Source organism: Triturus cristatus, chromosome 4_2 (genome assembly GCF_964204655.1).
Source record: "Triturus cristatus chromosome 4_2, aTriCri1.1, whole genome shotgun sequence".
NCBI classification, from domain to species: domain Eukaryota; kingdom Metazoa; phylum Chordata; class Amphibia; order Caudata; family Salamandridae; genus Triturus; species Triturus cristatus.
The window spans coordinates 209178756-209192726 of NC_140586.1; the positions used below are offsets into that span (position 1 = coordinate 209178756).

The 13971-nt window shown below is 47.1% G+C and overlaps 1 protein-coding gene across 11 annotated transcripts in view; it reads left to right on the top strand.

Moving 5' to 3' along the window:
- Positions 1–13971, top strand: part of XRCC6 (X-ray repair cross complementing 6) — a 144215-nt gene that overhangs the window by 29951 nt on the left and 100293 nt on the right. For all 11 annotated transcript variants that reach the window (XM_085601222.1, XM_085601223.1, XM_085601224.1 and 8 more), the window contains exons 3-4: positions 3530–3642; positions 4636–4774. In XM_085601222.1, the coding sequence (XP_085457348.1) occupies positions 3530–3642; positions 4636–4774 (252 nt within the window). The remainder of the gene's footprint in view (positions 1–3529; positions 3643–4635; positions 4775–13971) is intronic.

Below are 13971 nucleotides of genomic sequence, written 5' to 3' on the forward strand. Positions count from 1 at the left end.
ATGTACAAATCAACGTTTCACAATAAATGGGGCCCTAGGGGCGTACCAGACCATATACTAAAAAAGAGACTTGGAGACAACGTCTTGCAAAAGGACAAGGCCTAGGGCCTTTAGAAGTGCTGGGGCCTCACGAAACCACCCAAGGAAGGTAAGTAAAGGACCCACGGGGGACGCGTGCAGTGTGCTAACTTCAATGGAGCAAGTCACGATTGGAAATTAAGAGTTTTAGGGCACTTCGAAGGAGAAAACAAGCAAGTCACTTACAGGGTAAGTAGTTCTAGAGCCAACACCCACAGGAGGACCGTAGTGCTGGAGTTATCTCACCCAGGGAAGCCGGGTGCATAGGTGTCTTTAGGTGTCGGTGCGTCGTTTTCAATGGGAGCCAGTGAAGACTTGCTGCTTGTGAAGAAAGAAGAAGTGTCCGGTGGAATCCAAGCCTGGATTCAGAAGAAGGAAGACCTGAAAGCAGAGGGGACAATGTTCAAAGTCACTTGGCAGTGACCCGGGGCAAGGAAGATGAATGCCCACAGTCGGGTGTTTTCAGGTAGTTCACGGGTGTCTTGACTCTTCAGCCACGAGGTCCAGGAGGCGTCGACGACGACGACCAGGAGCGGGATTCGGCGTGTCCCACGAAGTCTGCAGCTTACTGCTGTGTCGGCGACCAGATTGGAGCACAAGCCTTGGCAACAGCAAGTCTCGTGGAAAGGACAAAAAGTCAGCGGTGCAGACCAGCAAGGATTGAGGGACTCACCCAGCGAGGGTAAGTCAGGGCAGGCCTGGAGCAACCAGGGGAGCCCTTTGGAATTGTAGAAAGGTCTTCAGGGGACCCACAAGCCAGCCGGCAAGGGATCACGAAAACGCCTCGGGAGGATCCACTGAACAGGGGCCCACGGTCACTCCGGACGGGGTAGGCCTCTGATCTTTGGAGTGATCTCTGCTAGAGGCTTGGACCACACGTGGCCCAAAGCACAGGTTCGTAGAACGTCATGAAGGGGTTGCACTCGACAATAGTGCACGGTACCCAGGGATTGCGGTTCCTCGTCACTCGTGGGGTCCACTTGCGTCGCTGGGGACTCATGATGGCCTTAGAGAAGTCAGCAAATCCTCTTCCTGGGCTGCAGGGACTTTGGGCTCCGGCGGGTGCGGTGGAGTTTGCGAAACGTTGTTGCAGTTTTTGGTGCCTGCCAAGCAGGGGAGTCACTCCTTGACTCCAAGGGAGATTCTTCAGTCTTCCAGAGGTAGTGGAATGTCGAAGGTCCGGGATTCTTCTTCAGAGTGTCCTCCAGGGATATCTAGTTTGCAATGGCAAGGGTTCCCTAACTTATACTAGAAGGAAGGGAGGGACTAGTTCTGTGACCCCACCTATGGGAGGGTCAGCGGAGTGGGTGGCTACACCCACTTCCCTTTGTCCAGTTTCGCGCCAGAGCAGGGCCAGGTAGCCCCTGAGCCGGTTTGAACTGGTGTATGCACAGAGGAGCCTACTGGGCCCCCAAGTGCAGGACTTCAAAGCACTCTAGGAGTGCAACCCTCAGCCCCAATACACTAAACCCTGTCTGGGAGTTGGTCACACCTCCCTGTGACAGGATACCTATTGTTGGGCTTCCTCCACTGCGAGTTTCGGTCATCAGCAGGAGGTCTGTGACTGGTGGCATCCATTTTGTGATGCCAGGGCTCTTCAGGATTCTACCGCGTTTCCACAGTAGGTACATGTCTATCCCTCTAGAAGGGTGGAATCGTACTCCCACACCAGTTACTGGTGTGGGGGTATGATTCCAAAGCGTTTTACACCAAACACGACATGTTTCGATGCAGCCATTCCAAAGTTAGCATTTACCGTGAGGTTATAATGCACTTAAGAGTATATGGTTTGACCGCATTCACAAACAGCCCCAGATAATGGGCTCTGAGAGCTGCAGAGGGGCCCTGCTCAGGCAGAGGCACCCTCTCTCATGGAAACCAAGCACCCTTCCCTCAGGATTGATAGGGCCTGCCTTAGGGGTGACTGATAGATTTAAATGTGTGTGCTGGGGAGATATAGGGAACCTATATCTCAGTGAGGGGTGCTAGCACCACCTCACCCAGGCTGCAGTAGCAGGCCTGTGGTGTCAGATTTAGTCTGCTTCCCAGGGGTGGCATAATGCATGCTCCAGCCCCTGGTAGGCCTGTGAAGTACCTTTGCCCTTGGTACCTAAGGTAGCATATACTTGGGACTCATAAGGTACCACAGTATCCAATCACTAGGGCACCTAATATGCACTCCATGTCGTTTAGAGAGAACAGAGAGGCTGGGGCCTGATTAGCAGGGCCCCAGCCAGACTATGGCCAGAAACCAGTGTAAACATCAGAAAATAAGTGGGGGCAACATAAGAGGCAGATCCTACTCTCCTTCACTCTGCTTTTCTAAAGTTAACAGGGCCTAGACTGCACCTCTCCCACACAATGTCCAGTAGGCATGATCATATATTCTCTTTCATAATCTGTGATGACTTCAACATTAATCAAAACGCATAACTTTATGAAATATCAATCTTTTTTATTGGTTCCTCCTTTGAAACATCTTGTCTGAGAATTCTGAAATGTTCCAGCAGCAGACAAGGCTTTCTGTTATTTTAGCTCTGGTATACTCTGGGATCTTATTTACCACTTTTTACAAAATGCCCTAAACCCCAGATAGCATCTGTATGGTTTCAAGTAAACGAACTACATTATTTTGCGTCTAAGCTCGGCGAAATGAAGACATCCAAAGTTTTTTTTAAAAGGATTTATTTTCTTGTGGTACAGGGAACAAAGAGGTCGCTTCTGCCAGCAGACAACTGCCTTCAACTTCCTCTCCACCTTTTCGAGGCTGAGAATGCTGACTCAACATGACATAAAGAATGTCAAAACCATGTTCTCTCACCACCAAGATGTATAACTTATCCAGGTGCTTCTAGGCACTGCCGCTATGAATTTAGGCTGTGTGACTGATTTACAAAAGAATTAGCTGAAGATATTAATTGGTTCGTGCTGTCACCACAGGGCTGTACCAGTGTTATTTGTTTTGCTTACTTTGATCATTCTCTTTGTTTAGTTTACTATTGTCAGTTTCTAAATGGAGGCTGCAAGTTTCTGTAACATGAGGTGGCTCCTGTCCTTTTCCTTCTCATCCATCCTGGCACACTTGTGGGTTTGCCCCTTCCTTTCCTCTGGCCCACTATTTGGGAATTAGACTGAAGAGAAGGGATGTGGTAGTAGGGGAGTGCAGCCAGATCATTGGTCTGTCCTGCTTCTTTTATTTTTTAATTTAGCCTCTCTTTTTTTTGTTACTGGCCTGGAAATGAAGACGGTAGGAAAAGAACTGTAAATGGCCTGGAAAGAAGACAAAGATCCCCTTAGATACCTGAAAATTCACATTATAACCGTCTCTTTCTACCTGCCTTTCTGTCTATTATTTTAGGTGACCCTCACCTAATGTCTTTGTTGCCCCTGTCTGCCTCTTCCCTTCTCTCTCTTTCTATTTCATTCACTCTCCTTGTATTTTATTTTGTAGGAGACTTTCGTTTTTCCGGCCGAGACAGCTTGATCTTCCTGATTGATGCCTCGAAGTCTATGTTTGAAGGTTTTCAGGAGGGTGGGCAGTCACCATTTGATATGACACTGCAGGTAAGAGAGTCCTGTCTGTCCCCTCCGAGCACTTGCTTTGGAAAACGTTGTTTGCTCTGCGAGATCGCTATTTGACCTCCCATTACCGTTGCCCATTACCACTGTCCCTCTCAATCTTCTCGAGCAGTTGTCACTTTAAGATCAATACATGACTCAGTGTCCCTCTCATCGAGGCGTTGTGTTACTTCCGCAGCACTGTCAACCCCTGCAGCTTGTGTCACTGTAAGAGCAGGTCTTGGCACGAAAGTTTCCAGGGTTACTGTCATGTCAGCAGCTGGCCCAATCCCTTCATGTGTGTCTGTAAGAGAAACACTTTGATGTCTCTTTCCAAGGGCTGTGATAGTTCACCAGCTCCCTAAAACCAACCAGCAGGTGTCACTGTAAGAACAATGCTTATCTGTCTCTCACCAAGGGCTGTGTTACCTCAGCAGCACCCCGACCCGCTCCAACATGTTTCACTGAAAGACCAGTTTTTGACTTTCCCTCAGAGTCTGTGTTGCAGCACAGTTTTCCGGGGGCTGTAAAAGCTCACCAGCTCCCTAAAACCAACCAGCAGCTGTCACTGTAAGAACAATGCTTATCTGTCTCTCACCAAGGGCTGTGTTACCTCAGCAGCACCCCGACCCGCTCAAACATGTTTCACTGCAAGACCAGTTTTTGACTTTCCCTCAGAGTCTGTGTTGCAGCACAGTTTTCCAGGGGCTGTAAAAGCTCACCAGCTCCCTAAAACCAAGCAGCAGGTGTCACTGTAAGAACAATGCTTCTCTCTCCCTCAGCAGCACCCCGACCAGCTCCTAACATGTTTAAATGCAAGACCAGTTTTTGACTTTCCCTCACAGAGTCTGTGTTGCAGCACAGGACTGTTTCCACCAAAGGGTGTCGCTGTAAGAGCAGTACAGGACTACCTTGGAAAGGCAGTGTTATTTCAGTAGTATTCTCAGCCCTGTCCAGAAGGTGTCAGTGAAGAGTGCTCCTCTTCCTTCTTCTCCCCAGTGCATCCGCAGCGTGTACACCAGCAAGATCATCAGCAGCTACCAGGACCTGGTGGGGGTTGTGTTCTTTGCCACAGACAAGCACAAGAACAGTGTTGACTTCAAGCACGTCTACGTCTTGCATGACCTGGACACACCGGGTAAGCAAATGTGTGAGGCGTTTCTTTCTGAAGATGTTGCCGCTTAAGGTGTTTGAGCCTGTGTGGACTGTGGCAATTGAATTTATTTGTTATCTTGCACCATGAAAGCCCTGTCCCTGGGCTCGCCAGGCTGCTGGAGGTCTAAGGAGTGCGTCATTGTGTAGATGGGAGATGGTGTGAAAGAGGGGTTGGGTAATCTGGCAACAGCCCTACCTATGTGTCTCAGTACCAGGTGGATATCCTTGATCTCTGGCAGAGGGTTTGGCTTCAGGAAGCAACGTAGAGCAACTGAATGTTGCTCGTAATAAAAAGTTAACTACATGCAGCTGGAAATCTGTAGCTTTTCTTTCTACATTTGATTCATCAGCTTGCAGTTAACTGGTGTCGCAAAGGATTTTTCATTTTCCTCCCCTGACCAGTGTATATGACCAGGATCTGGTGCTGGAGAAAGTTCAGCTGCTTACCTGTAACCGTAGAGGTTATGCTAATTTGGCAACGCATTCTTTTAATTTTTCGCACAGTGGTGCATTCTTCAAAGAGATCTCTCTAAATCTTGCTGCATTCTGTAATTCATGCTGTGTTGAACAGTCCTAATTGGGAGGTGAGTCCTGCGGCCAGGTTGAAACTTGGTGCTTAACTGTGTTTTCCTAACTCCTGACGTATATCTGGAGACAGCTGTTGAGGAACTCATCAGAGCCCCAGCCAACCATTGCCCTGTGGTGAGCCTTTTCCTCTAATTGATGACTGGCATGAGAATAGTGACTCCTCAAATCCACTGAACACTTTGAATCCTCCATTATACTCACATTCGCAGCAATCTAGGTTTCCAAACTGCAATGGCTAGGGAAAGCACTGTGCTAACTGTATTGGCACCATCCTCACACCTGCTTCTAAGATTCCCTTGGAAAGAGTCTATAGCAGAGCTACTTTCCACTGTCCCTAACGAATATTAACATGTCCATGTTTGGGCTATACATGCCGCAGCACACTACCCAAGGTCCTCCATAATCGCCACGATCATTTCCTGTGGGCCTCCCCTATGCGTACCCTGTGCAACTCAACATGCTGTTAGGTTAAACACCACTGCTATTCCAAAATTCTTGAATTTTTCTGTAAGTTGAATGTTCGGGTCTCTTACTGCCAATCTGCTGCAGCAGGGAGCACTTAAACAGACTAAACAGTAGTTACTAGCTTTATCACAATAGTCTATCTATCTATCTATCTATCTATCTATCTATCTATCTATCTATCTATCTATCTATCTATCTATCTATCTATCTATCTATCTATCTATCTATCTATCTATCTATCTATCTATCTATCTATCTATCTATCTATCTATCTATCTATCTATCTATCTATCTATCTATCTATCTATCTATCTATCTATCTATCTATCTATCTATCTATCTATCTATCTATCTATCTATCTATCTATCTATCTATCTATCTATCTATCTATCTATCTATCTATCTATCTATCTATCTATCTATCTCTAAAAGACCTGGTGTTTCTGCTTCTTGATTTTCAATAGTACTCCTTTTGTGACCCATAGGTAGTGAAGCCAACGTTTTGTATTGTATAATTTATTCTATTTGCATTATGTTCATGGGTGCCCTTTTGGAATGCATGGTTGAAAAGAGTGAGGTTGTAGTTAGACCAATACAGGAGCCGCTGGTTCTGGCGCACGAGGTTGGGGGATGTGCTCTAAACATGGTAAATACTTAAAGATGAGGGGTTGCTGAGAGTGCGAAAATGGGCGTGGGTGAGACTTAGTCTCTATCACACGTTATAAACCACCATTGATATGGATCAGTAGGTCTGCCAGTAATCTATGATATGGGTGTACTAGGAGTGATAAAAACCTAAGCCCTGAAGGTTTTGTCAAGCAGTCTGGGAGTACTATATGGAGCCCACCAGTAACAGTAGAATATCAGCAATCTATTAATTGTAGGCATGAAATACATTGTATGAATGGGTAAATTATATTCACTGATGATAGATATACAGACTTTGTGTTCCATTCAGGAGTATTACCAAAGCCCAAATAGGGAAGTTGGGAGGACTTGGTTGTTCTGTGAAAGGAAAGTAATTAGATTCAAATTTGTATTTTTGTAAAACACAACTATCAGACGTAGATGTTTTGGCACTAAACTGCAGAATTTATAGGCTGACTCTCACCAAATCTGGGAAATTGTCAAGTTTTAAGAGCTTTCCTAAAGGCCATGTTGTTGGGTATAAGTTGCAGATGTTTCAGCATGGTTTTCCTGGATGTTCCGGCCAGGACCAGAAAAGCCCAAACAGGCTTTGTGATTGCGAGGAATATAGGGACATAGAGAAGATAAGGAGCAAAGTTGTCTTCGGTATATTTTGAAAGCATCGTGTAGTGGACAGTTCCTCTATAAAACATGAAGAACTATGCAGAGCGCTTTAAATAACATATGTTTACGGACTGGCAGTCAACGTAAAGCGCTTAGAATACGCTTGCTACACCGTGGGGCATCAATTACCATGCAAGTTGCCTGATTTTGAACAGTGTGAAGTCACTTAAGAAATACGGTTTTGATACCAAAGTAAAAGCGGTTGCAGTAGTCGAGCCTGGAACCTATGAAGGAGGCCACCCAAATTAATCTACTCTCACCTGGAAGCAAAGGAAGCACATGAGGAAGGTGTCGTATATGGAAAATGCACAATAAAATAAGTGGCAAAACTTGATTGCGTATCTATCTATAAGGAAGAATCCATTTTAGTATCCTGACTTGTGACACATTTGGCATGTTATGGACGAGGCCCAAGATCTGAGGGCCAAAGAAAGGAGTGACTGAGACCCTCCAGTGAAGAGAGACATCACTGGGTGTATTTGACAGCCTGAATATTAATTAGGCATCTTCTCTGTATGTGTAGATTTTAAGCCTGAAAGAACCTGGTTGTTCAACCAATAGCAACAGGCAGGGTGATCCCGCAGCATGATCTTACAGCGCCTCGACACCCTCACAGGGGAAGCAGTCACGCTTTACAAATTCTCATTGATTGATTGATACAATCAGGTGCACAAAGTTGTGAGACAAACAACTCTGACGCAACAAGCAGTTTTAAAGTATGATTAGGTATCCTGATATCGCGGGAGAGCACCTGGCTTCCTCTCATGGGATGGTCTCCAAACTTGAATCCAACTGTTGCAGAGGTTTCACTGGATGGTAGGGCAGCTCTTCATAATTTGGTGCAGCACAGCAAACGCATTTTCACCAATAATGACAAACACTCTAAAGTTCAAAGTATAGCTCAGGGTTTTATGTGAGCATAATGAGCCAAAAGCCAGTGTTAAAGCTCCTCCTGTGTGCACAGACACCAGCTTTACATTAATGTGAAGGACAACTTTAAGCGTAGCCTTGGGCCAGCCTGGCTGTAACCGGATTTAACAGAGTGCTACTGTAAAATACATGCCTCTGAAGATCTTTAAAAAAAAGTACACATAGGAGAGGTCCCTACATCAGCACTAATTTAAGCACATACAATAACTGGCTACCCCTTAGGATTGATTTGGCTTTTTTTCAAGGTACAGACGGTACAGGATGCACCTACACAGAGGTGCTATTGGCATCTTATTTCCACCACCACTGTTTTATCAAACAGGCTAGGAAGGAGTGGGTAAGAACCGGAACAAGTTTAAAATAGTTTGATTTTATGTCATGTTTTATAAAATGTAATGTAAAATGCCCTAATCTGCCCACTCCATCAGTAAAGATGGATGTGGAATACTATGTACCATGTTATGGTTTACACTTACTATGACAATTGAAAAACCAACAAAGAGCCCTGTGCGGACGTGCAGCTGTAATTAATTTGTGGTTCCATATCCCTACACATGCTCAGGCGGTCTCTGAAAACTAGATAGTTGCAAGCGTGTAGTCGCTTTTATCCTCTCTATCCTGTACCTGAGCGCTGCAGCTGGACACCCTTGGAAGAAAGGTAAAAAATGCTGAAGGAGGGGAGAGTGTCACGTCACCATCTATACCATCCAGACACTGCTAGGGATTCTGTCAATGGACTGGAAAAGGGTTGTGGTATACGGCGTGTACCAAAAGGACAAGGATTTTCATGAAAGGCATGGGTGTGGCAGGGCAGCAGCGTCTGAGTGGGCTTTCCCACCATCCGATATATATGCACATCACCATAGAACTACCTCTGGTCCCAAACCAGGAAACCAAGGGACAGATTCTGCAAGGTAAAGGCACATGAAGGGCGAGCAAAACCAGAATGAGAGGCACCATAAAGTAAAAATAATTTCCAGTACATTTCAGTTGTTCTGCTGGTGGTGCAGTGGAAAGAATCGGGATACAATATAGACCGTAACCTTGAGGGCACCTTTTAGCCTAGAGCGAAGGGCCCCGCAACCGCTAGCCCCACCCTTTTCATAAGACACATTGCCTAGGCTTGTTTCTCATTTGCCTAGAAGGGTTTATATCACTGTGTGGATCTAATCTTGGAAATGCCGTGTTTCCATTTTGCCAACAGTGGGTAATTTAAATTCTTTGTGTTTATTTAGGCAGCACTTGTCTGATTCTTATTGCTCAGAACCGAATATGTATTTTATCTTATGCATAACTGCCTCTCAAATCTGCCTGAGGAAGATTGACACGATTGGGGATCAGTCAGTTCTAGCTTAATTGCAATAGCACCGTACATTCTGAGGTGACAGAGCTCATGCTTATAAAAAAAATATAAAGATAATGACAAGTCCGAGGCCGCAGTGTTCTTCTGGCTAAAGAGCCCAGACTGGGTCATGGTATCACAAATAACATTAGGAGACTTGACAGCAATGCAGGAATCTGTTAAGATCATCTTTGAAAAGTGTATAGACTTGGAATATAATCTATCACATGTCAGCATTGCCATTGCAGAACGGAGGAATAATCGGTCAGATGCCTGGATCATCAGCAAATGCAAGTAAAGATGGGTAAAATTCAATCACATTGTCTGGTTCAGATTGATTCCCATGTCACTGAACGATTAATAGTCAGCAGAGTCAGTCATGTAGGGATCACTCACCTCTGGAAGCTGGCTGGGCAAAAATCAGTATCAGTCATTTATCAGTCTTGTACTGGAAAGGGTAATAGCGATGCAACAGATTGTCATGGCCCATGCGCCCTCAAGTATCTGACTCTAAATATGCGGGTGTGTAATTTGGGTATGACTGTAGGTTTTGGATGTTACATGGTATGTGAAGCACATGGTGCTGATGGCTTACCTGAGGGGCAGGTGCTCTGGCCGAAACACTAGGTGCTCTGGTCTTCGTCCACCCATTTTTGGGAACACCCTGGTGATGGGTGTCATAAAAGGCACTTTAATTTAGAGAGCAGAAAGCTTGGTCCTTGCACCCTGTTGGCTGCTAGAGGCCAGATGACGTCCTCGCTGTGTTGTGCGAAGCAGGATAGTGCACTGTGTAACAGGCAGCCATATTCAATGCTTCTATGATGTGTTTTTGTTTGGTAAGATTTGATCAAGTGATGCCCCTTTAGTGGATGTACCACTTTACCCTTTCATTATTCATTCTTTATGACACATGCACATCATAATGACCTACAAAAGAAAACTAACTTTCCAATCCTTTAAGATCTCTGCATGGACACCTTGCAGAAAGGACATAGCAACCTACAGACTCCTTCCAGCTACCTCAGATGTTAAAGCACTCCTGAGTGTCTACAAAGCAAGCCTGAAAAAACATGTGGAACTCAATGCTTTTCCTGAAAACACAATCTTCCGAACCCAGATTGTTAGCACCTATGTAACTCAACTGCTATGAGAGAAGTGTTCTGTATGCAGACAAGCGAGAACATAGAGACTAACCCCTAAACCAGATGACCTCATCCGATGACAAAGCCCTCCTTTCTTCCTGGAGAACTATACCCACAACTACTTAAACCACCTTCCATAATTTTACCATCCTCAAAGTGGCTCCCATACCTTTCAATCTCTTAATCAGTTGGCCAGTGCAATCCTATCCATGAGAAGATGAACAAATCAGATTCCACTTCGAAGTACACAAATGACATTCGCACTGTCTACTATGCCCCTTTGCTCCATTCACTGTTTGCAACGTTCGGCTTCTTCTAGACGCTGAATTTGCCAACATCCTGAAAGTGCTCGAATCAACCTTCCATTAAGACTGCATTCTGTCTTCATTTCTTCAAGGAAAGGCTTCCACCAATCATCAACATTGTTATCTCCTCCCTCTTTCAAGGAAGCTTCCCAAAAGTCCTTAAGTTGGGACAGATCGCATCAAACCCCGCCTCCCCCCCCTCCCCCCCCCCCCCCCAAGTTCGGAGAAATCTACACTGCATACAGATATCTTGCAATTTTTTAGCCCCATCAACCACCCACAGTTCATAGAAAGAACCACTGAGAAAGGAGTCTTCCTCAACTACAGGAGCAGATGAAGAAGAACAATCTCTTCTACGAGTCTGTCAGTCTGGCTTCAGACCACAATGGAGCAGGAACACTGTTACGCACCAAGTAATATTAGGTGCTCTTTTTTTCTCTCAATTAGATTAAAAACCCTGCTACTTTATTCCCTTTCAGCTCTCTGCAGCCTTTAATACAGTCCGACATCAATCACTCATCCACATCCTAGACACATGTATGGGATTCACTGACACAGACCTGCACGATTTTAACTCTTTTCTCACCAAAACACCACCAACTCCTGCAGATATTACTGCAAAATTCTCAGCCATTTCTCATTCCAGGGTTCCATCCTCTCTCAAATCATCTTCAACCTCTACGGTCGGCTTCTTTATTCTTAAGATATATCCATCTGGTGACTGTGAGAAAGTGCCATCTTTCTTGCATGGTATGCCCCCACTTTTTGCTTAATTGCTGAATGTACTTTGACTGAGTGTGCCCTGGACTCCTGCCAATCAGGTGCCCAGGGCCTATGTACCTTCCCTAAAACCTAAAACCTAAATTGGCAAACCCTGGCCACATGTCAGCCCCTGGTAAATGGTACCCTAGGTACCCAGGGCCTTGTGACCAGGGAAGGCCTCTAAGGGCTGCAGCACTTATTGTGACACCCTTAGAGGCCCTGTACCCTAACACAAACACACTGCCTTGCAGGCTGAGTGTCTGGGTACAAGACAAAACAGAGAGTCGACATGGCACACATCTCTGTGTGCCATGCCCACAACCTACACTACCCTGGCATACATCAGCCACCCCTCTAGCTGGGTGCCCTATGCCAGTGGTGTGGGCACAGTAGCATAAGCCCTGTGCCCCTACAGTGCCCAGGTCCATTCCTGGGCACTGTAAGTGCAGTGCTGCCATTTAAGAGTATATGGTGCTGGGAGCTCGTCAAACACGAACTCCACAGCACCATGATGGCAACACTGAAGAATGAGAAGTTTGGTATCAAACTTCTTAGCACATTAAACCCGCACTGATGCCAGTGTGGGATTTAATGTACAATGCACTACAGAGGGCATCTTAGAGATGCCCCCTGAAACCTAACCTACAATCCACGTCTTGTCTAAGAGGCTGCCTAGGCTGCCACACAGCAGACATGTTGCTGGACCCCTGGGTGGAGAGCCCCCGCTCTCCTGGGCCTGCAACAATGCACATCCTGGGCGAGGTGCTAGGTCTCCTCCCCCAGGATGGGCAGGGGGAATCTTCAAAGGCATGCCGCCTTTGTGAGCCTCTCCAGGCCACTTGCTGTACTCAGCAACTGGCCCCCTCCGGTTCTGACCCCCCACTCTGGCCGGAAACTCCAAGTAAGGACAGGGGATGTGCCAGCCCGGCCAACCTCACCCCTCAGGTGGGGGAGGCGAGGTGAAGCACATCTCCGGGCCCTTGCCATCTTGAAGATGGGGAGCCCTACCCAATCAGGACTAGGCCACTGCCCCCCTCCCACAGGAGAGTGGCAGGATATGGGGTGTACCCACCCCAGGACAGGGACCCAGTGGTCCCTGTCCTTTACCTACCTGTAACTCCCCTAAATTTAGTATTTAGGGGCACCCTGAACCTTCCTTCCTTAGATTCCAGATTCTAAAACAGCAAAGAAGTTCAAGAAGAAAGAAGACCTGCCGTGCAGCTGCTAAGAAGAGGAAGACACCAACTGCTTTGGCCCCAGCCCTACCGGCCTGTCGACCCTCGAACCTGCTCCTGCTAAATCCCAGCACCTCCTGTGGCCAGCAACCACACAAACACCGGAGGACCTGGCTACCTTGTGACTCTGAGCACCTGGGACTCCCACGAGCAGTGGCTGTGCTGAAAGCAAGTACCTAACCCCTGGCACCAGCCCGGAACCGCAAACCCTGCACACTCTGCACCCGCCAAGTCTGGCCTGTGCTGGAGTGGACAAAGACCCCGAGTACGTCCCCCCGGCAACTGTGACCCCGAATCCGGCACCCAAGGACCCACCTCGACGCTCCTGACGACGCCTGCAGCCTCAGAACCAGGGACCCCCCTACCGCGATCAACATAGGGTACGATTTCCCGACACCGAAAGGCACCCCTGCACCCGGCGCCCTGCGGCCCCCTGTGCCCGACTCCTGGGTACCTACCTATCCTCCAACTACCCAACTTACCTCTCGAAGTGGTGTTCACACCTGAAGAATCTTCGTCCCCGAGCTTGCAGCCTTTGTTCGTCCTTGAGCTTTCCCATTGAAATCCATTGAGCGCCCGAAGGCTCAAAAGCACCCTGCACCCAGCCGCCCGAGTGGGCCTGGCAGTGCAACTTCTACTCCTACCTACTTCCCCATTTGCCCTGAACAAGTGACCAGGAGCCCAGTTCCCACAGCCGCGTGGCCTGCTAGTCAGCAGCCACCAACCCAGGCCCCCTGCCTCCCATAGGATAACCTTGGGCCTAACTCACTCTGCACCCAGCTCCCCCTGTGCCGCTGAGGGTGTAACAACTGTACTTACCTGACCCTGGGAGACCCCTGAGTCTGTGCCCAGGACCTTAACTCTGCCAGTCTAGTACTTACCCAAAAGCCGATAACTCCCTTTTCTTCCATAGGGTAACATTGACTGGCTTCTTCTGAAATTTCTTCTATGTGTGGAGTTTCTAAACTTTAAAATATGCACCTAAAATCAACCGAGTAACGAAAACGGAAATACTCACCTGCTATTAGGAGAGATCCCAGTGCTGGATATTGGTGCCCAGCACTGACCCTGAAAAGTACTCCCAACCGTACTTACCACT